General features: G+C 37.6%; 1 protein-coding gene across 17 annotated transcripts in view; it reads right to left on the bottom strand.

Annotated features, from left to right (window-relative positions):
• Positions 1-22,783, bottom strand: part of ptprk (protein tyrosine phosphatase receptor type K) — a 112,766-nt gene extending 89,983 nt beyond the window's left edge. For 11 of the 17 annotated variants that reach the window (XM_015057207.1, XM_015057247.1, XM_015057254.1 and 8 more), the window contains exons 1-2: positions 22,489-22,782; positions 16,525-16,548 (exon numbers count right to left, since the gene is read on the bottom strand). In XM_015057207.1, the coding sequence (XP_014912693.1) occupies positions 16,525-16,548; positions 22,489-22,570 (106 nt within the window). In that variant the 5' untranslated portion in view covers positions 22,571-22,782. Of the gene's footprint in view, positions 1-16,524; positions 16,549-22,488 lie in introns of all 17 variants that reach the window. The other 6 variants (XM_015057183.1, XM_015057192.1, XM_015057199.1 and 3 more) reach the window with 3 other exon arrangements.
• Between the last annotated feature and the right edge of the window lie 4,758 nt (positions 22,784-27,541).

Genomic DNA, 27,541 nt, shown 5'->3' with positions numbered 1-27,541 from the left:
TAATAAGCACGGACACAGCTGAGGAGTGGCAGTGCGAGAAGAAAGGAGTGTGTAGTGGGGAGAATCCAGCGGGAAAGAGGAGAGGAGCATAAAAAAAGGTGCTGTGTTAAAAAGCTGAGTCCACCACAGCAGTCACAACAAATTCATCTCTCCCTCTTCCCGTTCTTTCCTTCTTTTGCAATACCCTCACTTTGATACAAGCTGGCCTCAGTAATACAATAAAGGACTTGGCTCAGCTCTGTGTGTCAGCATGCAGGAGTGAGTGTGTGAAACGTGTGGGTGTGTGTGCGTACGGTAGACGACACCTCTTACTCCCTACTCTCCGTCTCATCATTGCAGCTGTTCCACAGAGGTGTGTTTCAATATATCACCCTGTCACACGCACACACATACACACAGACACGGTCCCTGCTTAATAAGCGGTATTCAGAGCTCTTGGGTTTATAGAAAGCTGAAACTGCACTCCTACACAAAACTGGAGCCTTTCTAACTTCCCTTCATTTCTTTCTTTATGCCCTTTATTCTTTTTTGTCTTTGTTGCCATTTTTTTTTTCATTTATTTCTCTTTTCATTTCGGTTCCTTTCTTCTGGTCCTTCTTTTTGAAGTTCTTTTTAATTTATTCACTCTCTTATTCCACAAGGAATAGCTTTCCTTAAAGCAAATTCTTCCCTATTTACACTATTTGTATTCCAGAAAAAGTAACAGCTGGATAAAAGGAGGGAGAAAAGCTAGAAGAACCTACAAAACAGTTACACCATCTTTTCCAGGGAAACACTGGGTCCTGCGACTCGTCCATTTGTTACTTTAGTGTAACACATGCCTAAACATTACTACAGAGTAAACACACACCCACATGGCAAAAAACACTCCCCTTCAGTTGTAGAATCCTTCAGCAGGGCAGCACGCAGCACCGCTCTGGAACGGTCTGAGACGTGTGACAAAAAGAAGTCTGAACTGATCTGGTCTCAAAAATCCCCAAGTCCCAGTCCAATCAAACAATCATGGGATAAGTCAGTACAAGCCCAAACCACAGAGGCCCAACACAACAATCCACAAGATGCTAAGTAGCCTCTGCCAGACACTATTGGAGAGCCCCCCCCAAGACTCTGTGTTGATGCTCCACTGGATTACAGTTCATTTGGTTCCATCAAAGGGAAAGGCACTAGATTAAATAATGTTGTTGTGGTTCAAAGGTGTGGATGGTCTGATATATGAAGCTTCAGCTATCTCTTCCTCTGACTGTCAATAAAATAATGCAAAGCTAAGTGTTTTTTTAAGTAAATTGAGATATCTCACAAGCTGTACTTATTAAATAAAATTAAATACTTGATATATTAAGCAGCATTTGGATGACACAAGCACTTTTCATGCAAACTTAAAACATGGAAAAATATTTCTTAACTTATGGACAAATATAGAAATGGATTAGCAGCTGTTAGTGTCACATTTCTTACTGAATAGTTATAATTTTCAGTACTGGAGTGTCATATGTGAAATAACATACACTTCTGTCTCCATCCTACAGAAAAATGTATCTGACTTCAACTGTCCTCAATGCTCATTCAAATGATTAAATACATTGCATAGTTTCGGCTCCCTCCTTTCGTCACTCAAGAACATTGAAATTTCCATTCTAAGGGACGTTTAAACACTGTTTAGTACAATAAAACGCTATTGTGTCATTTGCTTCGCTTCACAGCAAAGCATCACGTTAAGTGCGAGCAATCTGTCAGTGGTCTGCTGACTTTCAAACATGGGGCAGAAGGAGAAAGGAGGAAAAAAAGAGGAAAAAGAGCAAAGAAAGAGCCAGAGGAGGAGAGTGGACACCTGGATGGGTCCAGAAGCTCTGCAGGGTGTAGGGGAGAAATCAAGAAGACGGGAGGATGGGTAGAAGGGTGGGCACTTTCTTTCAGCTGTTTCCCATATGGGTGAGTATGTGTGTGTGTGTGTGTGTGTGTGTAGGGTCCATATGTGCATTAGTGCTGGAGGAGTTGAACAGGGGGCCTGCCAGATGGACAACACACACACACACACAAGTGACAGTTTCCGCCCACTATCCTCATGCAACTAGAGTTCGGCAGTTCTTCTCCATGCAAGGAGCATGCATACAGTATTCTCACTTTTGAAGCTTCGACTTATGAACAGAAGGTGTTCTTGCTCAGCAAATCAAGAAAAAGGATTTCATGACCAGTCCTGCACAATTCAGCAGCATTGGCATTGTAAGTTAGCTATGCTATTTAGGCTGACTAACTATGCGTACAGTAATAAATTTGATTACGATATTTTAACATTACAGAGTTTCTGATACTGACTTGGATGTTCCAGGATGTGCATAAACAAATCCATCTTCAGTCCATGGCAAGATAGTATTGATGTTATATTGTTAGTTTTGGTGTTTTTTTGTATAATATACAGGATACAAGAACAGCAATCAAAATATTTTTTCTTCTCGTATCACATTGCAGCCATAAGCAGTCATTAACTATTCATATTAGAAGCAGAGGTGCTGTCACACCACTGTGTGAGGGGAAGCAGTGGATGTAAATATTTCAGAACAAATGTATAGTAATTGGGGGAGAGTGGGGGGGTTCACACATAAAGTTGTGTTTATCATATTATATATTCACAGCAAGTCATGCTTGCATTAGTTACTCCCATGACAATTCAGATCCTGTCCACAACTTTCAGATTTCTAAAAGGTCACTAACATTTCTGAATTCAGTTGCAGAAATGTCTCGACAAGTCAGAGAAGACTCAGTTTTGCAAACAGCATCTTACAACTGACTTGATTTCTTTGCTAGCTAACTTTGAGACTTCTCCCTGCTGTCATTGTTGTCAGTGAAACCTGATGTCTCAAAATGTAACAGTTTTGGAGTCTCTGGAAAATGCATGAACACATGAACTTTAAAAAGCTCTATTTTTTTATATTTTTTAGCATACAGTCATGCAGCAAACCCAAAGCCCTCCTCTAAAAGTCGCTGTTCCTCTACTAGCCAACCAGGAGTTCAGGTAGTCTTAACCAAATGTTTTGCCATCACTTGACTGATGAAATACTCTGAAAGTCACCCAATAATGCTATATTCTATAATTATTAAATAAAATAGGCCAGGACTGTATGCACAAGAGTAGGTGGGACTCATATCAGACTGTAGGAGACAAGATGGATATGGATCAGGAAAGAGTCTATGCTCTCTCTCCTGCTAAGTGGTCACATGTAAAGCAAACTCTTATGATTCCATATGAGTTTGTAAATGGTTACAGTGACACAGTTTGGATTTTTGAACTTCTGAACAGATTGTTAGGATGAAAACTGACAAACTGATACAACTCCAGCTATAAACCACAAGTCAGAATGTGTTAAGAATTCCATTTTTTGAATTATTTACAGTATTAATTGGGCAAAATGTCCAAAGTGGAGAATAAAAAAAGAAAAGAAAAAAAAGTCCAACCAAAACTGGAAAGTAAATTTGCATATGCATGACACGAGCTTCACTTTAAAGTACAACCAAGAAGTGTACTTCATGTCAAGTCAAACCAAAACCATTTTCATTAAGATCCTACAAAGCTCTCAAAGAAAATTGTCTCTTTTGAACCCGATCAACCTTTCCCTCTTAGCACACGCAAACACACCCTCCAATATGCACACACACACTCTTCAAACCCTTAGCACTTACCACAGATCATCCACTAAACTAGTTCATTGTGAATGTGTGTTAGCCGCTCCCTTTCAGTGTGCTAAGGTTAAAGGTTAAATGACGGCCATTAAGATTCATCTGAGTTCACAACCAGCAAACCAATCACCCAACACTTTCACGGGCACACACACAAAATGTGCATAATGAAATCGGAGGGACGCTGTATCAAAGAGCAGCAATTGTCTCTGCTCTTCTGTTTGTCTCTTGTCTGTCATTTAGCAAAAACTGAAATCCCTGAATGCATAATGAATGCAGTAATTGTAGTGCTAAACAGTCCAATAATTTTCTGCACATTTTTCTCTCATTGTTTTTTTTTTTCTTCCTATTCTGTAAAGTGATTTTTGCAATAGGACCTGTTCTGTGACTTCAGTGGAAATCGCCATAAATCGGTTTCTGTACAGCTGACCGTCTCTCTGTGGATCTGTCGTGACATGCTGTTGACACATTTCACAATACTGGCTCTGTTTGCCCTCCCGCTGCCTCCCGGGATGAATAAAGGAAAAGAAGGACGGGGTGAAGAGGGTTACAGATAGAGGGGACAAAGGGAGGGATGAATAAAGCAATGATTGAAGTCATTCCATCTTCACACCTACAGATTGGAAATCCACAAGCAATTTCCTACTTTGACAATGTTTACCATGGGAAAATAAAAAAAATAAATAAATAAAAAAGAGTCCATGCAAGGGTGTTTTATTTGCCTTTCCGTTAATCCTTCCTTTACTGGCAAATTCACAGACTTACTAACAAGAAACTGACTTTTTTTTTTTTTCCATCTGAAATTCTACACACTTATGCAAACACATCCAGCAGATAAACACTCTGCAGGATGGATGAGCAGACCCCGCATCAGTCCCAGCATGCCTCCCTGCTCTCAGGCAGGGGACTCTGTCAGCACCGCAGTTTATTGTCAGGACACATCATCAGCAGCCACGGCAACTAATTAAGACCTGCCTGTCAGGCCTATGGTCACTGCGGATGTGTGAAAACATATACAAACAGACAAACACATTCGTGTAATTAGCTACCTGTCATAAACACACACGAACTTGGAAAAAAAAAGGGAAAAACTCTTCAGCTAGTGTCACTGTGTCTGCCAAGAGACGTCAACACATTCAGTGTGTTACTCACTAGTTATTAGTCACACACCCAAACCTAACTCCTGATAGTAACGTACTCAAAGATGCAATATAATAAGCTCTTTTATTTGTTATGGGCAGATTTTTGAGGATGGTTCTGATCAGAGAAGATCTTCTACACACTACTTTACAAAAACAGGTTAGATGCATATTTTCTGATGCACCACTAAAATCCAGTAGGTGTAGAAAAAATTAAAAATATAATGTAATGTTCCTCACTAGAGATGTTCTTGTTAGTTAAAGTGGAATTCCTTCCATTAGGGTGATTTTTGGATATTTTTAAAAATTTATTTGGAGTTTTAGACAAAATAATAGGAGCCTTCTCTAATACTAAGTTCTATCCACTGATTACCATTTCCACGTTTTGGTTGACATAGCATGATCAGTTGAATTGCAAGTAGGACAGAACACAACTGTTTTGATTATATGAGTTGAATAAATTATATATTTTATTTATATATTGTATTTTTTTCTTTCCAACTTTTGACATGCAACACAAAAGCATCATGCAAGGGAAAATTAGTCAATTTTCTTGCCAATTGATGTATTTGTTTGTATGAATGGTACTTTGATTTCTTATTTTGCATGTAATGAATTTACTCAAATATAAATTAATCCCATTTATGTCGATCTCTGCTTAATTTATTTCACGACAACATGAAATTAGATTTAAACTGTTCACTCCATTGCTGAGGTCAAACTGAAACTGCTCCAGCAACATGCTTAGGAATGTGAAACAGAAACAGGCCCCCTGAAAGACAAACAGGCTGATTTCAGAGCAGAAAACAGCCAATCAGCACGCAGAACTCCAGTCACTTGGCAATGTAAACATGCACACACACGACCTAGAATGAAAAGCAAAGTTCAGAGCACATCTGTTAGATGAACATCTTGCAATATCTCCTCTGTATTAGTCAGAGAGAAACCTAATTACAATTAATTAATAATAAATGTGAAAGCTTGTTCATTTTTTTACATAGCAGGAGAGTTTTATTAGAATTAAACCTTAACCCAATCATAGGATTGAAAAGAATGGAAACAGCTTGCTGCAATGAAAAAAAAAAAACAATCAAGAAAAATATTAAGACCTGCATCCTATCAAAATAGCTAACTTCCACTGCCTCCCTCCCTCCTCTGTTATCAGCAGAAATGAAGGTTGGAAAAGAAAAAAAACATGCAGCTGCAAGCGTTTGTTGTGTCAGTCTGCTCTTGTCTGCTCTGTTCTTGCATACTTTCCTTATCATACTTCAAAAAGCTCTTGCTCCATCTCCCATATATGCATTTCCCCCACTACTCCTCTGCAACATTAACTCTCATTTCACTCTCCTCTATTTTGTGAAGGATTATAGTTCAGGCTTGTGCCACGCAGGTGGTGGCTTGCAACATACATCTAAATAGCTTCTTATGGTTATGAGTCAGAACACCACCCAATACTTTTCTGTTGTTTTTTTTTTTTGTGTTTGTTTGTTTTGTTTTGTCAAATGTTCCATTGGTCTGTTTAACTCAGCAGAAACAACACTGCACACCTATTTGGCAACTCAAACTGCTGTCAAACGATGGGGAAAAAAAAAAAAAAAAAAACCTCGACTTTGGCAAGGTAAAAGCCAGAAAAATAGACTGCCATTTCAGCTTGAAATCCAAGAGGCATCATCATGGGATTCAATTACTACTCAAAAGTCTGAGGATTTTAAGGTAATCTAATTTAGTACATGGCAACCGGAAGTGTAATTAATTCACAATCTGCTCCATGTGGGGTGCATAACAACACACATCTCTGCAGGGATATTTTTTTCAGTTTTATTCCTTCAACAAGGTTATAGATATAAAAACAGATATCAACAACAACAGTGTATTGAACTCCACGCTATTATGATAAAATAAGCTGATTTTGCAGCCGCCAAGAAAAAGGATTCACACCTAGTTGGGCATAAAAGACAGAAAACTCGCCATAACTGCCAGATTTGACTAAAGCAACAACTCTGCCAACTGCTTTAAGCCCACTCTTTGTTCACAACATCGTTTAGAAAGGTTGGATTTTTTTTTTATTTATCGTATGTAGGTGGAGACTCTCCACTTGGATGAGTTGGCTACAAGCAATGTTGGGCTTTTTTTTTTTTTTTCCTTCTAAGAGACCAGGCAATATGATTAAAGTGACTCACGCTCTCGGGAATCCCTGGAGAAGTGGTATACTCTGTGTTGGTCTAAATCAGTCCAAACTTTATCATGGATTCACAATTTAATGAAGGAAAGGTGGGATTAAGTTAACCCTTTGCCTGACGTTTTACATTATTATCTATTTTTCAATTGTATAATTGGTATAAATCAGCAGAGATGCACTTGTTATGCTTTTCCTGGCCAATTCTGACTTTCAGTTTCTAAAAGTTCTCACCACTTCTAATTTTAACTGATTCCGATTTTTATCCTAAGGACTATAACACATAAAAGAGAAAACATGCCAAAAGAAAAGTACAGTGTTTTTAAATCCAACAGAAAATAAAGGCTTTACAAAATTATCTCAATTTATGCATCAAAAGTATATATCTCTAACCTTTTTTGACATGCTCCATGTATAAAGCATCAAAGTCTAAGCAATCGGCGTAGTTTTGAGGAATCTAATACAAAACAATCTTACTTTACAATTTTAATCCTGCAAATCTCAGATCTGAGCCAAAGTAAAACTCTAGAATGTTTTGCTTGGAAATTTCAAACTCATTAAACATTTTGTGCACATTACGTACAATTAAAATCTTCCTTGAGATCTGACCTGCTGATTTTTTTCTAAAGCAATAACACACAAAAGTTCAATTATATAAAATTTGTTTTAAATCTACAAATAGATGCAATTAACCTTAACTGAAAAAGGCGCAGCAGGTTTCTTCATAGAAAAAATTAGTTTTAAATCCGACAGAAAAAGAGTTCATTCAAGGATTATCTCCATTTGTTCATCAAAGCTTATGTTTCTAACCTACATTTGATAAGGAAGTGCATCAGAGACTATGCTGTTTGTTAATGCCTTTGCCAACCAAAAATGAAGGAGTTTCCAGTTTTGTTGCATTTATAAAATAAGGAAGTAAACTTTGTACTTTTTGCTGTCAAACAATCAGAGCCAATCAATGGAAATCTGATCTATTTCGATCCGTGGATAAATTACCAGAGCATCACTAAGAAGCATTCCTGCTTTCACACTTGCATAAGAGTATTTCTTTCACATCACCTGTACAAAAGAGCACTATTCAATGTCACAAATTATGAGGATTACCACTTATTATTTGCATCATAAAACATATCCTCTAAATGCATATTGTCATCTAATGAGCTCACATTAGGCCACAACACTGCTCCAGTTTACCAAACCCATTGCTCTCCTTCTTTTCTAACTTCTGCTCCCTCAATTAAAGTCTCCCTTCCCCTCCTTCTGCCTCTGTTGCTCTCTTTGGACCACTAACCTTGATTCACTGTTCTACTCAACACAGCCTCAGGCTGGGACACACAAAAATGCTGTGCATGTACAGACAGGCAGATTTACAAGCAAACACACAACAGCATCCACTGAAAGGACCATATATACACGCTCCCTAAAGTGGTAAAGTAGAAGCGGTTAATGTGGGGCCATTGTGAGGGGAACGCGTGGCTAACCAAAACCACATGTAGTCGACGTTCTCACTCACTCTGGTCAGAGGTATGTGAGAGTTAAGAGTGTGTTTGTGAGTGTGAAGGGGGAGGTGTGATAGAAAGCAGGCCTCAGAAGAAGAGGCAGAGTGAGCTCATGGCTGGGCTGCAACATTTATTCAAGCAGGGAGTAGTTGTGTTGAGCAGACATGTTTGAGGTGTCCAGCTGTGACTGTGGTCTGCTCCAAAGACCGTTGCTGGAGAGCAACAAGTCATAACGAGGACAGAGTGTAACTTGCTGCATGGCAACACAAACATAGCAAAACTGTGTTGTTGTTTTTTTGGAAGTATTTCCAAATAAAATCTTTTATCTCATTAGGAAGCAATTTATCTCCTTCTCTCGTTGCCACATCATCTTGCCATCTGAAATACTGATCTGCACATAATTACCTAATAAAAATGTCATTTCCTTTACCTGTGATCAAGAAACTACATTTCACATCTTCATTACCAACTCTTGTGCAATGCTGAAGTCACATCTATAAAAACAGCAACTTTTAACTTGAATGAAAACAAAACAATGAAAGTGGAATTAAACTGCACATATATCGAAAAGTTATACAATAATGTAATTTTAATGGTGGTTTTTCTGTATTTCTGCAGATCCTTAAGATCTTTTGACATTTGCATTCATTTTCTTTACATTATTTTTCAATTGCACTTGTCTGAGTGAGAGAAATAGGAAAAAGCATTTCAGTATATTGGATTTTAGTTTGTATTTTAATTCTTGCTTGCCACTTAAAATAAGTTGGCATAACTCGTAACACAAGACCTGAAATATTAAATGTCCAAATCCTTATAGCTTATGCTATAGATTTTTTTGTTAAAAATTTAATTAGCTAAAATTTATAAGTGCAGGTCAAAGCTGTATAAAAAAAATCAAACTATGGAAATCAGCAGCAGAGTTGCCTGCTCCATCGCTGGTTCTCCAGCACCTTGAGTCATCTTTAAAACTCAACACACAGAGACAGCTGTAGTTGTGTTTTAAACCTATACTTAACTTCAAGTAACCTGCTTTGTGGGACTAATCCAGTGAGACAGAGCGACACTGTGTGTTAAGGTAGTATGGTGCAATTGTGTGTGTGTTTGTGCCTGATCCTTAGCGTAAGAGACAGTTAATGTCATTGAGAGGTAGCACTGTATCTGCTAACCGTTACTCCAACTAGACAGCTCGCTTGGCACACACTCTCCAATAACAGGCACACACAGGTTTCACACAAACACACTTTATTTACTTTTGGCCCAACTCAGTCATAGGAAAAATTAACATGGCTACCTGATACAAAGGAGGACCTTTTTTTAAAAAAAAATCTAAAATGTTTTACATTTTAAGTTCCTCTTCTGGGTGACTCAGGAAAGATTCAGGAACAAAACATTGAGACAAAATCCTCACAACATCTTTCCTGCAAGTCTGAGAGACTGTGATTTAAAGGGGAAAAAAGTATGGCAAAGACAAAGGGGTGAGAATGATCTCTGCCTGCATGACATGGTAGAGAAGATTTTGTACTTAGGATTTTGAGCAATCAGATAAATTGTTGCCTTTTAGAGCTACATTCACTGGCACCAGCTGGAAATACTTAAGTAGATTACAGCTTCCTTCTTTGATGTGAAACAGAGTTTTAAGGTAAGCTGGTTTAAAGAGTTTTCCTCCTCAACCATTGTTCTGTTGTTACCCCAAACTTTCTCTTTTCCATCTGCAAATTCCACCTTAAGCAAACCCTAGTGCTTTACCCATGTAATGCAACACCACTGAATGTGGATTTGGAAACCCCACTCATGCTCTTGTTGTGTGTGTGTGTGTGTGTGGGGGGGGGGATAAGGAAACTGAAGAAACAAGAAGGAACGGGAGTGGGAGCAACAGATTGTGTAGTAGAGGTAAATGTAGAGGGGGTGGTAAAGAGGAGGACAGCAGGAGAAAAGAGTGGAGGAAAAAGGAGTGCGTGAGAAGGGGGAGGGTTTCATAAACATTGTGTTGCTGTGGGTCATAAATTCCAAGCAGGAGAACTAGAAGAGGGGGGAAGAGGTAACCTAACCATTGCTAAAAAAAAAAGAAGGGAGTTTCAGTTAATTAATAGATTTTCCTTCACCCCTTCAGCAAAAGTTAAGTTTACTAAATATCAGCAACTCAGAGGAGTTTAGGTTTGTCAAAGTAACATGTCAGGCTTTCACTCTCATGACTTTCGTCTATGATCTAAGACGTTGCATGTCCTATTTTGGCATCTTTCTTTGTGTACATGTTTTGCAGCTGTATGCCTGTTGGGAGTTTCTCTGCCTTTTCGTTCTTAACATCCGTCCAATGGAAAGGGCGCACTGTGTAGACCTTTTCAAACAACTCTGGGCTTCTCTAATCTAAGCCGGCAAACTCAGATTAAGGGTTTCCCACCAAAAGTTGATTCAGCGTTGCTCCAGAAAACTCAGAAAAACGAGTGCCTCGGGGGAGTTACTGTCTCAGTGGCTGTTCTCACGCTGCAGTCAATGGAAACCAAGGAAAAACTATTGTGTAGTCTCATGAATGCATTGATATAAATCTCTAAGTTTCCTGTTTGTGGGTATGAGGCTGAGATACTCCTCAGTTTTGGCTATTAGTTCTTCACCGTAGCTTATTTTAATGCAGCTCACTTCCTCACAGTGATGTTCGAGCTCTTTTTCATTATGTGAGCAGTAAACATGTCAGGTTTAACGTTATCTGTGGAAGTGGAGTAAAGCATGAAGGGGCATGTGGGCACCAAAAAAAGACTAAGATATACCCACTAGATCTGACAAATCCAAATCTCTGGTTTGATTTATTTGACTCATAATATTCTGGCGTAAACTCCAGCAGGCCATTTTGGCACAGAATTGTTTCGATTAATTTTGCCTTTACTTCTAGTAAGTTAAGCACGAAGTTAGTAAAATACATGTGGGCATATGTGTTTCGCTTTTTACTCCTCTAATAATTTACAATACAGACACATGTCAAAAATATCCATTATCAGGGTGTTTATTTTAAAATGTAAAAAAAATATATTTTAAAGGGTGCTACTTACGTAAAAGAAAAGATCTATCTAGCTTATACACAGATAAATTTGCTGTAATTTCATTAAATATAAAACCTTTAATTAGATGCTTAATCGTTTCTGCTTAGCTTAATTTGCCTGTCTCTGGATTAAGCTTTGTACAACATTTTACCAGTAAATTGGAAAGTTATACAAGATAAGCGAAAGATGATTCATTTAGATTGTAAACATCAAAGGTCCAATATTCTCCTTTTATCATCGTCATTTTCAAAAATAATTAGCCTCCCTGATGCTATCACTCACATTTTGGTGGATAACAACCTGCAGTTGTCACCAGAGAAATTCCAGCAAATTTTTAAAACTCCATCAGATTAGGTGGTCTTTTGGTTATGACCTGTTGATTTAAGTTCATTCCACAGATTTCAAATGGGTTTCAAGTCAAGGTTTTGTGCAAGTCAGTCAATATTATTCACGTTAATGCTCTGGGAACAGTCCTTTACCAGCAGCAATATTTTTGGGCCATTGTCATGATGGAAGACAAAGAGATGGCTCAGACTATGTCTTACACGTGGCTGCTTTAGGTTTTCTTTCAAACCATCATTTTTCCATGGTTCCTTCCACTTTGACAAAATTCCCAGTTTCAGGCAGAGTGAAGCCACCAGTTTCACTGTATTGACATTTTAAAAAATGAGCAACATTTCTATGGCAAGGACTCTAGTTTCATCTGATCCAACCAAAGCACATTCTTGCAGCATGCATAGTCTTTGACCAGGTCTGGCTAAAAGGTGTCACTTCTGCAAAGGGGAGTTCTTCTTGATCTGCAACTTTGCAGCCTCTGAATCGTGACCTGGCCGAGTCATTAATTAGCATCCTTGCAGTTGTTCTAAGATCTGTAGACGCCTCTCATGAGTTTTTCTTCAAGATTCTTTGAAACCTTTCATTTCCTGTCTCTTTCAGGTTTGTACTGGGGTTTTGTGGTTCCTTTTGAACTACTGATGATTCTTCCCACCGCAGTCCTTGATGCTTGGAAATGCTGTGAGAACTTTATTGATTCCTCTTCTGCTTTTTAAACATCAACTCTTTTTCCAAGTCGAAACTGGTTTCTTTTGTTGTTTTTTACAACTGACAGCTCCAGTCCTAACTGAACTTCCTTACAGCATGTACATTAGGAGAAACCTTCTTAATTTTCATCTAGATATCATCTAGATTTTCATCTTTTAGTGTATTTGGTTTTTGAACAATTAAAATAGTAAATTACGAGCAGTTTTTAAGCGTATACTCAGATACAAGCTATTCACAGATGGTTATGGTCCATAAGCCCACCAAATACAGAGTGTCTATTGTATTTTTAATCACTATGTATGTCATTTATGTAAATAAACTATAAAAAATAAACTGATAAGCCATGCGGACAAAGTAATATGTGTATGGGTACAAAAAGAAGCAGCAATTGCTATATATGAAGCTGCAAAGGGAAAAACTGACCAGGGATTGAACAGACTGTGGTTGAGATTTTGATCTGGTGGCCACCAGTTGTGCTGAACCCACATTATCTTCTCTTTTCTGTTGTTTTTTTTTAAATAATTTTCTAATACTCTCAAAGAGCTTAGCCACCATCATAAACCCATCATGAGTGGGTTTAATGGTACAGAAATGTTTTCAGTATGGACCTTTTGATTTAGAGCACATTACATCACTTTTAAGCATCAAGGACTGGAGTGGGAAGAATCGTCAGTGGTTCAAAGTTTACATAACTTTGAACAGGTACGATTAAGCAGATAAAAATAAAAGTGCATGGAGATGCACAACAGACATTGAGGACCCCTGCTATCGTTCTATGTTTGGCAACAACAAATGACATACAGAGATGCTCAAACCCCCACCTCTTAGGAACCAACAGTGGGAATACAACCCAAAAAGCTATATTTCAAACTGAACTCCTGAATTATGGTCTTATCACAGGGAGTGTTTCAGACATCAAGGCTGAGATGGACCAGCCAGAAAACTGACAGAGATGCAGACAGCCACTCAACATTTTAATGTCTGTCTCCACACTCCCACACACAGCCTGTCTTTTAGAGTGAGTGACGGTAGGTGCGTATACACGATCACTGTCAGGCTGACCATGTGTCTGCAGTCATCTGCAGCAAGGAAGGACATAGAAAAGCTGGCAGGGACACGGACACACTAAACGACAGATTAAGGTGGCAGACAGATTTTGAGTGAAAAAAAAACAACCTATAAGATCATTTGGTGGAAAAATTGGAATATCTGATGAAAGATTTTTATCTCCATAAAAACAGAGGAACAGAAGTGTGGTGATGTGAAGATATGTGCCTGTGGATGAAGATGATAATCTTAATGGACTGGACAGCTAGTTCTCTTTAAGCCCCTGATTTGCACAAGCTTCATGCCCACACAAACGCACACAGACACAAGAGGGTTTACATATACATATCTCAAAAGCTTTCCACCACGTCCGATCTGAAATCAGCTTAAATTGGAGAGGGCTGACAGAAAGGAACGTAAGGGCACTGACAATCTGTCCTTTCATAACATGAAGATGAACATGCAGAAGCTTCGTGGATGAGAGTGAATGAAGCTCAATGCCATGTGGAAAGTCTTCATAAAAAAATAAAGAGATCAGAATTGAGCTTTTCTCATGCTGCAACTTGATTGCTCTTGGCAACTTTTGTGGATTGTACCTTGCATTTCTCTGACAGATGTCTTTATAACTGAACTAATAGAAACCTTTTATTAGCCTGCGTCCAAAGCTGAATGCAGAGGAGCCACAAGGCTTTTTTCAGTTCACCTGAGGATACGTGCAGATCGGTTGTCTGATCTGTTCAAAACAACAAAAACCTCAACAGAATAAGACACAAATGAAGTAAAAGAGGCTACGCATAGTTTGTCTGATCCAGACAAATTAATTAAAAATTGCATAAACCAAATGAAAAAAAAATTCTATTACTTTAGTCTTAATACAAAAAAAAAACACTAAACAGACGTATTTGAAAAGGCTAACCCAGGCTTAGCTAAACTTTAACCAATAAGTCATCAATATCCCCTCCTGCAAATGACTCTCAGAGGTTTGGCTCAACCTGTGTCTCATCAAACATTTGCTAAACTTCCTGAGGAGTTACAGGAATTAGTTACACTGAATAAGAGAGTAAAACTTATTAACATATAAGTTACATATATTTCTGTGAAATTCTTCTTTTTCAACTGTTGTAGATTCATCGTTGGGGCACTTTTGTTAAAATTATACAGGCTTTAGTATACTTTTTTATACATGTTTAATCAAATGACAAACAGGTTTATGTGCCCTTTAGTCCTTATAACCCAACACAGAGAAATGCTGGAGCATTCCACTGACAGTTGGAGATTGTCCTTTTTTCCTTCAAAATAAATCATCCAACTTTGCATCCAACTTAGCGCCACTGACATTCTTGTTATTATTACCCTGGCCAGTTATTCACTTAGTTTTTTATTTTAGTTTTTTTTTTTGAGTGAAAAGAACTGCTCTGTGGTAAAGAGCTGTTTCTTACAATCCAGACAGAAAGTTCAAATCCATTCCCACAAAAGGTTTATGCAAACAGTTACAATCGCTTTAATTACTTCAAAATTAAGCAATAATAAATTATGCTTATTCTGTTAAACTGGTTTTATCTCTTTTCATCTAATCTTTCAATTTTAATGAGTTTTCTTTGCACAGCTTTTATTATTTTAAATACACTTTCTAAAGAACGTTGATTTGATAGAAATTGCAGCAGTATCTTGGCTTTCCTTATCAAAAGCAATTTATTAATCCAGCTTTTAAAGGACTTAGGATAAGAGCTGATACAAAACAAAACAAACCCATTGTCCCATTTATGCCATACCTCACATGACTTAACAGCATTTAACGGGTTTTCATTAAATCAAAAACATTTTTTGAATTCATTCAATAGCTTGACTTTTTGGTGCAATGCATTCCAATTCATGCATGGTAACATTTTGTAGCATAAAAGAGTGCTACCTTTTAAAAAGTAACAGAAGATTAAGTATTCAGTCTATATTTGAATGGGAAAAAAAATCTGCTTTGTTAATTAAAAACCTTGAGGGAAACCACGCAGCCACAAAGAAAACTCTCTGCCTCCAGGGCCAATATTCTCGTTAGTGTTTTACTTCCCTGTCACGTTCACAACGAAGAACAGCTATCTTAAAATGTACTGTTTGCTACGAGTGTTTGTGTGTGAAACTGAGAAAAACAGAAAACAGATGGAGGAAAAAAAAATAAAAATACGCAACATGGGAGAAGAGAAATAAAAGAGAAAATAAAAGTGGAAAGAAGGTGTTCTACTACGGAGAGAACAAAGTTCCTCTGAGCTCCTTTATAGGAGAGCAGGCTCGGCTAAACAAACAGCACCTGGAAACTTCAAAACCCCCCAACAGCTGTCTAACTATACAGAAGGACAGACAGACAAAAACAGGAAAGGAGACACAAAGACAAGCGGCAAGCAGATTAATTGGCAGCAGGGTAAGCGGAATCATAACTACAAGCGACAACAAGCCGGTACAAGATTGCTTCAAGTATTTCAGCGGTTCAAGCTATTTATGTAGAGGAAAGAAAATCACGACAGACACGGCCTTAAGGTGTGTGAATCACTGAAACTTCTTTGACATTCAATCAAGTAATCAAGGAGTAAATCCAACAAACTGCAATGTCATAAAAAAATACTATAACAGTGAAAACTATAAACTATACCTACAAGCGTTGCTTAAAAAGATGCATGGAAGAAATTGTTAATGGTGTTACGGTGAGTTTAAAAAGTATCAAAATAACAGCTGAGCCGTTAGTTTCCAATGGGATGGGTATGCGAAACCAAAAAGCCTCTGGAAGGTGTAATGGAGGACGGTAAATAATGAGAACAACAGATGTCAGGCTGGAAACAGAACCTAGAGTTAAAGCCATGGAATAATTATGACAACACTAAAAGAACGATGAAACATGAAACACAGCTCTTTGCCGACAAGTCGTAACTCACCCTTTTCTGCGCGCCCCAAGTGAGCTGGATCCAGCAGAAGCAAAGCAGAGAATAATAGGACAGAATTAGATTAGAAAGCATGCAAAGGTTCACAGATGCAAGAGATGTTCTCTGTATTCATTATTTACCATCAAATAGATAAGCTCTTCTAAAACCACACAACTGAAGCTAATTATTTGCACAGATTATCTTGATGTCATTAGACAAAATTGTTTGTTTTATATAATGTTTCCAGAAAGTGAGGAAAAAAGTCTTTAAAAGTAAATTCAAACATTTATGACTAAGTTTCCAAACACAAACTTCCTGCTTTTCCTACATATTCCTAACCTCAGCCTTTTTTCCTCAACCAACCCTCATGGTAACCCTAAAAATAATCTCTTTTCCAAGACTGTCCTCACCTGCCACTGTTTCTCCCCGTCTTCCAAACAATCACCAGCCAAACCTCCACCAAAAGGCTAACCCACATAGCTGGCAATGAGTCTCCTCACATCTGCCTGTGTGTTTGTGTGTACATGCATGTAATATAACGTAATGAATCGGCTGTGAGCGTTGATTACTTAATCTGTCATTAGTCAGCCATGTGGACCAGTGTGTGTGTGTGTGTGTGTGTGCGTGTGTGTGTGTGTAAATAAATATGAGTGTGGATGTATGAGAGGCAGCCTTGCACCAACAGCTGTGACCAGAGCCACACAGGGCAGAGCAGAGATTGATGATACTGGACTTGTATCATCATTTATCAGGGATGTGATGTTTCAGGCATTCGAGATTTGTTTTGAGTGCTCTGCCTCAGTTCATTTCCAAAGAACTTCATCACTTTCATGGGTCACTTGATTTGATTCGCCCAATGATTTGCCACAAGCTTGAAGAGAGCCGTGCTTGCGAAATTATTAACGTTCCTTAAATGTTTTAAAAACTTTCTGTCATTCCTACTGAAACTACAGTATTTTTAATGAGATTTGATATAGAAGAAAAACACAAATTGGTGCATAGCTGAGAAGTGGAAGGAAAATTGCTCATATTTTTAAAAATATTTTTCTACAAAAACAATCTTAAAAGTGTGGCGTGCATGCAAATTCAGCTCCCTGACTCAAGATTTTGTGAAAACGTCCTTCAATACAATTACAGTTGCAAGTCATGTGTGGCATCTCTGTGCGAGCGTTGCACTAAAATGTTTGGCGATTCTTCGTAAAACAGATCCAACAGGACGAAAAGTGTCAGTAAACATCAGTTTGTTGATCCAATCCATCCTGTTCTAGGTTGCAGTAACTTTAAGATTGGCTTTAATATTTAGATTGTTGTCCTGCTTGAAGATGGAACTTAGTCTCAATGTTTTAAAGTTTTCTTTCAAGACAAGCCTGAATTGAGATTAATTCAAAATCCCATTAACTGTGACAAGCTTCTCTGTTCCTGATAAAGAAATGCCTCCCCACATGTTTAATGGTGGCAGTAGTGTACTCAGATTGAGAGAAAAGTATTGATACTGATCTTAAATTGCATGTAGGTGACTTCTGAAAGTAATAGTGTGCATTAACTTTGACTTAAACGTGCTAAAGTAAACACAGCCAAAAGAAATGCAAGCTACACTTCCCTGATTTTTTTATCTGTAGAAACATTTTCCTTAAACTGCACATTTTTTCTTAACTTTAGTCTTTTAACTAATATTTGCACACTGAAGTTTGTGGTTCTAGCAAAACAAACTGTGAAAATGTGTATTTTTGTATTATTTTTGCAAGACACTACAAATTTAATGTAGAGCATACCATTGGATAAAATGTATTACTCAAAGCCATCATTAACCCGACTCCCAACACCGAAGCATGTGCCAATATTTCAAGTCAATCAGTTCACCCCATTCTGTTGAATCGCTCAAAAAACACCGACCAAGTAATGAAGGAAATACCATTTAGGTTTAGAAACCACCATTCCAAATGTTCAAAGCATGCAAGCATCTTTAGGTTAGGAGTTTTAAAGGTAATTTTACACTAAGCACAATGTGGCAACATTAAACAACATTGCCTTTAATGGTAGATTGTTTTAGCAATCGATCTGCTATAAAGGTGCACTATGTTGGAATAGGTTCAATCATCTAAACTGGAAAATAACTTTGAAAATTAAAAAGTCAGACATGAAAGGCTTAGATAAATGAAAAAAAAATGATATTTTTAACCCAAAAATGTAACATAGGTATGTTTATGAGCTGAAACTACTTGATGAGGTGTAAGGGAAACACTGTGTTTCCCTTACACAGTGACTTCAGAACATTGATTAGGATCTGTGAAAACACCAAAATCATGTTTTTGAAAAATAGATTACTGGTGGGTTTGGGATATTATGTGCACCCAGCAGAAACATAGCAGTAACGGTATGATTTAATGATTTACAACCTGTCAATCATATCATCTTCCCAGAACCTCTCTCTCTCTCGCCGAGTTTGAACAACCACTATGTGTCGCTAATCCATTTCAACACAAATCCTCATATTCATTCATACCCCGGCACACACATGCACACAGTCTAATGAGGGATTAGCTAATGAATTCTCTCAACAGATTAATTATATTTTTCAGACTTCGTCCCCAAACAGCTCAAGGAATGAGCCAGTACTTTCAAAGAGAGAGAGATTTTTTTTAATCTATCACCAAATTGAAATCAGTAGAAACAGATTGGCTTTGGGCAAAAAGGACGTTTGATTTGAAGAGAAGACATAAAAATGGATCTGAAGAACTGCAGACTGAGGCGTTACTTTTAACGAGAAAATAAATAAAACGGGCCTTTGATTTGGAGCCATTATACATGGCATGACTAGAATGAGAAGGCATTTTTCGCATGAATCTAAATAAGAGGCAAACATTTCAGATACTCTTCTTTATACCGCTGTTCACCGGAGGGCTTAAAAGCGTCGTCCTGCCTCCGTCTCTTTAAGTGACAGCAAAGCACAAGAGCGGACACACAAATTCGCACCGCACATACACAAAAAAAAAAGACAGACACACAATGATTCACACACACACACACACACACACACACACTCCCTCCTGCCGTTTTCACAGTCTCTTGAGTGGAGGAGATGCCCACGGCCAAAAACCAATGGTTTCTTGATTTTTTTTCCCCCCCTCTCTTCTTCTCTCCTCTTTCTCACTATCACTCCGCTTCTCTCGCCTTTTTCCATTAAAACACCCAATTTTGTTTCATCTCCTAAATGGAGCGGAAAAGTAATTATAATTAAACCAACTTGGTGCTAATGTTCAAAATACTGAAATAATTTACAGTTATAATTAAACCAGCTCGGATGTTGTGTTCAGTGGGAGCGGCAGCCTTCTAATTCGTCTGGAGACACTGATGGAAAACAATCATTTCACTTCATTAGGATTAAAGACGCCTGGAATCTGTGTCACAACTCGATCAGAGAGGAGGAAGATTTAGAAAGTTGTCAAATTAACATAAAACTCAGTCACTGACTTTATAAAGACGGTGAAGCGCAGGCTTGTTCGCGTTCATTACGCTGACTTTGTAAGTGATTAGTCAACATACAAATATGCAAAGCAGTGCGATAAGGAGGAGAGTGGGAGATTTATGAGAATAACTCAATTTATAATTTGACACAGTAATTGGGAAACTAAAAACTGATAAAACAAGAATAAGACTAATTTATTGAAACAGATATTGGAGCACAGACTAAATAACTTCTTTAATGTATAAAAGATCATTTTAAGTTTAAGATAATGTTTAACTGGTACGGTCCTTGTTTCTTTGCTGCCTTTTTAACGTATTAATTATTTTGTGGTTAATGCTGTCTGCCTAAATCTGAAATATTTTAATGAAAAGGAGTTACAAGTTGCAAGATTTAGTAATTGTGTAATAAAAAAAACCCATTTTGATCTGTTAAAGTGCCTGAATCTGGGAGTTCATTACAGAATAATGCACTGCAGCAAAGATGCTGGCCAAAACTCAACTTATTAACATGTACCTTATTATGACCTTATTTGCTTTCATGCACAAATAACTACTTAATATCCTGGAATGCAACTCAGTGCAAGTAATTTGTGTAAAACGTTATCCGAACAAATAGATATTCCACGTTCCCCTTTCCGAAGCAGCATCCAGTCACTTGTATTTACTTGCAAATTAACAGCACTCACATTCCCAAAGAGGCCTCAAAGAAATTCCACACATTTGTTGCCCAGAGGACCAAATGGCCCCAAGGGAGGGGAAGAAAGGGGGGATAGTTATGGGCTACAGGGTGGGGTGAAGGGTGACAATAAAACGTTTGCTGATAAAGTTGGAATTAATGCGGCCAGCGAGAATACTGGAGCAGAAAATTAGGTTTTTGTACAATGAATGTGGATTCATTTGCAGGACTTAACTGAAGCGTGTGCGTCCTTAAGGTTTTAGTTTGATTTTGGAGGTCAGCTCTCAAAATTGTTTAGAGAGTCTCGTTTCTCTCTCTCGCTCGCTCTCTCTCTCTCTCTCTCTCTCTCTCTCTCTGATGCATGAGTTGAAATAGAAACAAATGCTGAATGCGGAAATTAAACGCACAGCAAACCCACATTCAGTATAGAGCGCTGGCTCAAATGAAACCAGATGAGCTGCAGGGACTGTCGGGGTCTGAGCAGCCCTGCTCAAACATCGCAGCCACGCGAAAAGTTGTAAAGTTGCAGAATCTCTAAACATCGCTGCTGCTGCAGATGCTTCACCTGCAGGAGCAAATTCGTGTTTCCTCCAGACAAGATGGGAAAAAAGGGGGCTAAAAGGGGCGCGAATGCTTGATTTGCAATTCGGATAAGTCAATTGTTAGGTCTTAAACATGCAAAAAGAGGACGGCGAGCAGCGGAATGATGCGCTACCCACGGAAAGGAAATTAAATGACTTCAGCGGCTACTTTAGTTTCAGGTTTTCAACTTTCTGCGTGTCCTATAGTATCTTAAAGGACAAATTAACACATTTGTATCACCTCGAGCAAAACGGCACTTAACCGATATATCTATAACCCGTATCTTTGTCAACCCAAAACATTTTAATTCAACCTAACTTGGGGGAGGGGGAGGTCTAAATCAAACTTAAAGGGCTCTCGGACGAAGCCAAGAAGACAAGGTTACTGTAAAACTGCGGAAAACAAGATAGAAAAGAAGATGATAAAAATTTAACGATCATTTACGCACTAAGCTATATCCAAATAAAAGCCTGTAGTTTATAGTAAGACACAATGGAAACGTATATAAAGTGCAAGATTGCTGCAAAACTATATTTAAATGGGTTTACTGTCATACCACATGGATATACTGTTTTTTAATACTGTGATGTTCGTGCGCACAATAACTTCTCTCCATTCATGCGCTGCAGAAGAGGATGAACAGCACGCGTTGTTTATCCAGTCTTGTACCATTTTAGTCCCCCGTTTAAAAAAAAATAATACTTATAAATAACAATAATAAAAGCAGCATTAAATATTATCTATTTTATTCTAAGTGCAATTTTTTTCCCTCCTCAGACTTGAGATTTTGGTAAGAAAACATCCGTTCCAAAACTTCAAACCATCTCATTTCGCAACTTCACTGAGTTTAATAAAGGGCTACAACCCAAAGCTCTGATTCATTTCGACTCACTGGTTATGGTAAGCTCAACCCACTTGGCAAAATAAAACAACCTTACACGCGGGTTTAACTACACCGACGAATGGAACCTTTAACATTCAACCTGACAAAAATCACCTTCACCTCATAGAAAAGTGCCATTCTCGCATCCGGCGTCGTTTAAAAAGCACCAGCGAAGCTTTAAAACCGGTATGACGGGACATTGTCAAAGCGAAGGTTAACTTTTCTTCAACACCGTCACACACACCTGCCCGGAATTCGTGTACTTCCACTAAGGAAAAAACGGCAGATATACGGTTTAAACTCCTCTTTACCTCTCTCAAACGACAGCAACACTCCAAACATCGTAATAGTTTTTTTTTTTTTCTTTTACCTGTAGGCAACTGAGCGGAGACGGAGCCAACTCTTGAACAGAGGATCACAACTCCCAGGAATACAGAGAAAAGTGTATCCATGGCTTTACGAGACTGTCCTCCTCCCGTGAAAAGTTTGCTCGGTCCAAGTTTCTTCCGTCGTCTCAGTCTTTCTCGTTTATAGGTTGTTATTCCATCAGTTGTTTTAGCTCCATTATTCAGTCCGTGCTCTCGCTTTTCGATTCCTGCGGGCGCTCGCGGACTCCACACTTTGTTTCACGCAGAGAGTGGAGAGGGAGCGCGAGGCGGAGTGGGGAGAGCGAGGTGTAGTTGGAGCGCGAGCGCAGCAGACAGCTGGTGACGTCACAAGAAGGGAGTCGATTGAAATATTGCTACACCTAAAAATTATTGGTCCAACATTTTTGAAAATACAAATTGGAAGTGGACTTGGTTACTCCTAAAAAAATACTTAATAAATAATAAAGTAAGAGAAATTATAAAATTATTCATAATGTCTATCCTGTTAAAACATTTTTGATAAAAATATACAAATGGGACTGGACCCTATGTGTACTTTCTGTAAAATTAATGAAGAAAAGCTTGTTCATCTTTTTTGGGATTGTAATTACACCAAAATATTCTGGAGAGATGTGTCAATTTTCTTCCACAAAAAAATAAGTCTCAATATTACTTTAACAAATAAGGATGTTTTGTTTGGAATGGAGAAATGCAAACTTGCCAAAAAATAATTTTTATATGTTAACTTTTTTATTATTTATGGTAAATATCATATTCACACCTCCAAGTATTTACAGCAAAAGCCTAATTTCCAGATCTTACTATCTTCTATTAATATCTATATAGAATCCTTAAAACTAAGCTCAAATGCTAAAGCTATTCAAATCATAACTGCCCTTAAAGAACTGCAACCCTCGAGCAACGATTTGATTTTGTAAATTACTTGTTCTATGTTCTGTAAAGCCCTTGGATGTTGTATCTATGTTTGTAACTACTGGACTTCTATATTGTTCCTGTGTGTTGCTTATTTGCAAAAAAAAAAAAAAAAGAGGAAAAAAATGCTAAACCTAAAAAAATTATCTCGTGTAGTGTTGTTACTGGTGTTTTAAAATTATCAGAAGGCTAGTGTAGCGTCTTAGATGTTTGAAACATGTCTCAGCATGTTTAAAAAGACAATTCCTTTACGTTTTATGTAATAAAACCAACAAAAAGTGGATGAAAACTCGAAATTTGTTGCTAAAAATAAAAAAAAATAAAGTAATAGACAAATTAAAATATCACACAAAGAACAAAAAAAAATAGTCTAACAAACAAAAATAATATTAGGAACAGTAGTGTTTCACATACATATTTATACTTACTTATAACACATGTTTCCTTAGTGGCATTTATGCTGTTGAGCTAATTTGGTGTCCTACACCAACAACTTTTGTTAAGCAAAGTTAAAATAGTTTGACTTGATCCTCAGCCATTTGTCCTTTCTTCAAAGTCTCTCATACACTCAAAGATTTGAAAATGTCCCAGCAAATATGCCAGACCTGTCCAGTGTGATCTAATGCATTCATTAAAATATACCAAAAAGATAGGCGTTAACCAACTGCTCAAAAATTATTGAGCCACAACAAGAACAACTGGTTGAGGTTGTGGCTTAAGTTAAAATATGACTATTGTTTTCAAATAGTCCAGTAGTTATATACATGAGAGTCCATCGAATTAAAATAAGTCACCTTATATGATCTTTCATATCAAAACATATAAAAAAAAAGCTATTTTTTCTGCTTCTGGCTACTGCAAATTAAGTCATTAATAAAATTTTTCCCACGGTATTTCACTGTGATAAACTCCCTCCTGAGGCACAACAACATGTCCCAACTTATCACAAAATAGCTTAGGGAGAGTTAAAATAACAAGCCGGAGGTGTCACAAAGCCTAATGAAGGCGAAAAAACCAAACGCAGAGGGCAACAGCAAAACTCACAATTATATGGCAACAAGGACAAGAAACCTCTTAATACTCCAGTAGCAGGAAAAACTACCACCAAACTGAGGAATTACATACATAATGAGAGAGAAATCACCAAATACCTGCAGGTGTGGTGGTTACCAAACAAGTATCTGCAGTGCAAAGAGGCAGAAAGCAAGACTTAAAGAAACATACAGAGACTGTGTTTTTGTCTTTTGTTGTAATTTCCATTGAGACAATAGTTATTGTGAAATTGTCCTGTATAAAAATATGAAGAATTTAAATTAAATGATTTAGGTTAGTGTAACTCCTTGCCAATTTTTACCAGCGGGTTTCCACCTTGTCCCTTCATACCTACATTTTGTAGTTGTAAAAAAATCAATTTATACTCATAAGTGTTTTTTCCTCTCTTGGTAGGAAAGTGCTTTTTTCAGTTTTGGAAATGAAGAATCATAGAAATGCTTAAAATATCTCATACAGTTTCATGTCATTGTGTGTTCTTTTCTGAAGACTTTAGACTGTGCTCTACTACCACCGACATATTTTTCATCAAAGGTACACACTGCAGCTTTCAATCCATGGATATGAAGTAGTTTGTTTACAAAATGGAAGGAATTAATCAAATGACTCTGCATAGAAAATGAGGATAGGTGAAGAGGGAAAATGAAATATTTAAAAACAAAAGGATTAAGGAACTTGTTTTTGGTCAAATGTATTCCAGTGGTAGCTTTAGTTGGACCCACCAACCAGATAAAAGCTCTAACAAGAGTATTTATAATCCCAAACACAATGTGGAGTCCCTGTCCAGCTCAGGGCCCCTTAACCATTCAGCCAATCCACAGAAAATGGACCCCTACTAATGCTTCAGAAAAAGGGAATACAGTGGAGAGCAGAAAAGAGAAAGAAAGAATAATAGAACTGAACCATATCTAAGTCAGACATGAAAAGACACAGCCATTGTAAATTTCAAAGGAAGAACGTACCCAAAGTCAAAAAGCTTTCGTTACAATGTGTTTGGGTTAGTGTAAAAATTGTGTATATTGAACTCATCCACAGAACGGAAAGATTAAGCAGGGACAAATTCTGCTGAACATAAATGATGCCTGTGAGAGACAGAAACCAGAGCAGTAAAGGATCTGCAAAGTCATCAGGATGTACAGCCAGAAGCTGCTTCCATTTGATTTAAAAGAAACCTTGGTGGACTGTAACCATAGCTGAATGATTTCTTTGTGTGTGTGTGTGTGTGTGTGTGTGTGTGTGTGTGCGCGCGTGTGTGTGCTAAGAACCATCCTTTCCTAGAGTGATTTAAAAGGACTGCAACACCCTTGATGACCTCCCCATCCTCTATTTCCCTTCTCAGAACTCATCCTTGGAGAACTGCTTACACCACATTAATCTGCAATTAGCTTTATGTTTCACCCATCCAATCACTTACTCATTGTTGAATTATAAAGTACCAAACTTGCGAGTGTTAACAGCAGTTTTATTTAAGCTGCAGTTTGACTTTAAAACTGCATTTGCCCACATTTCACCGTCTGCCACCACTGGTGACAGCATGTCAGAGTGGGAATGGATAACATCATGGCAGGCCTGCCAAATAGACAAAATAGATGTTTTGATTTGGTACACAGCTCAGCTATAAATACAGTAGGTGTTGTGGATAGAAATATTAGAACAAGGAACAGGTGTGGATATTCTCTCAGTGTTTGCTTTGTCTCTCTTAGTGCCACCTCTACTACATAAAAGGTGCAAAAAATGTCTTTCTCTGTGTTTGTAGGTCAGGAACATGCAGAATGTTTTGCTGTTTAGAGGAAAAATACATTCAACGGCAACTTTTAAAGCACTGCTCAATACTGTTTTTCTTACGATGCTACTGTGAATGTGGCTACATGAAAAGGTTTTCTTTATATTAATCTTTTTTTCCTTATGATCAAACGTCACAGTCATGTTTCAGATTGTGAATTTGTTGTCGAAACCCAGCGCTCGTGGCTGTGTGGTAGTAGATAGCTATGCTTATTTACTTTTTCAAAGTTGGAGATTGCAGGCTTCAAATGTTTATTTGAAGCAATTTCCAAGTATACTGCAATCACACATGAAGACAGCCCTGTGTTTGTAAGTCTGTTTACAGAAAGCTAGAATTATCTGAGCACACATTCGCTTTAAACTGAGACGTGGTTTTGTATTGACATCTACAACCGATGCAAGAATAGTTTTTAACTATGGACTGGTTGTTCAGATTGTACATTACAAATACTTTGATGCAATTATTGACAATCACTTGATCTTTGAGGCTAATATGGATTCTGTGCTAAGGCCCACCAACATATGTATTTTTTATCAAAAATGGAGAGCTTTTAATAATGACACCCTTTGTTTTACTCCTGTTTCAATGAGTCTATTAATATTGGTAAACTTTTCTTTTATTTGTTGGTTTGAGTCTCTCACTCTGAAAAATAAACACTGACTAAACAACATTATAAGAGCTCCCCCAGCTCCACAGATCCAGATTCACAGGGAAGAGTTTGATTGACATCGCTAAGACCTTCTTCTTGGCTCTGATTGGTCATTTCTGACTTGGAGCTCTGTATTTCTGCAGATGGCAGTAGGACCACACGGACAAAGCAGAATAGCCTGATTTTTTCACAGATTTTATTTCTTATCTTATGTCATGAAATAGTGACAGTTTTAACAAATAACAAAAACGTATTTTTTTTTATAAAAGTTACCTACTTCAGTTATAAAAGTAATTATTTTGTATGTTTGTTTGTTCTTCTTTTCTGAATCCAAAACAAATTATCCTTGGTGAAATAAAATGTACCTTATCTATGTATATTTACAGTTTGAAGTATTTCATGTGTAATTTTAACATAATTATTTTTTTTAGCTCAATGTATTAATGAAATATGAACACAGTGATAGTGGTCATTCACACAATGCATCACTTAAACATACAGAGGCAAATTTTTAAAAAGAATCCGTTCTTATTCTGGCAAAATTCAAAGGATAAATACTGGTGTGTGGTGATTTTAAAACCGATTTACCTTCATATCAAAGAAAACTACAATGCCACACCTCAGGAGAGAAAAGATGACA

The sequence above is a fragment of the Poecilia latipinna genome, unplaced genomic scaffold (genome assembly GCF_001443285.1).
Source record: "Poecilia latipinna isolate Pla-1442-1.1 unplaced genomic scaffold, P_latipinna-1.0 Scaffold61, whole genome shotgun sequence".
NCBI lineage: Eukaryota > Metazoa > Chordata > Actinopteri > Cyprinodontiformes > Poeciliidae > Poecilia > Poecilia latipinna.
Note: the sequence above shows the minus strand (reverse complement) of the source record. Positions and strands in the feature narration are given on the sequence as shown.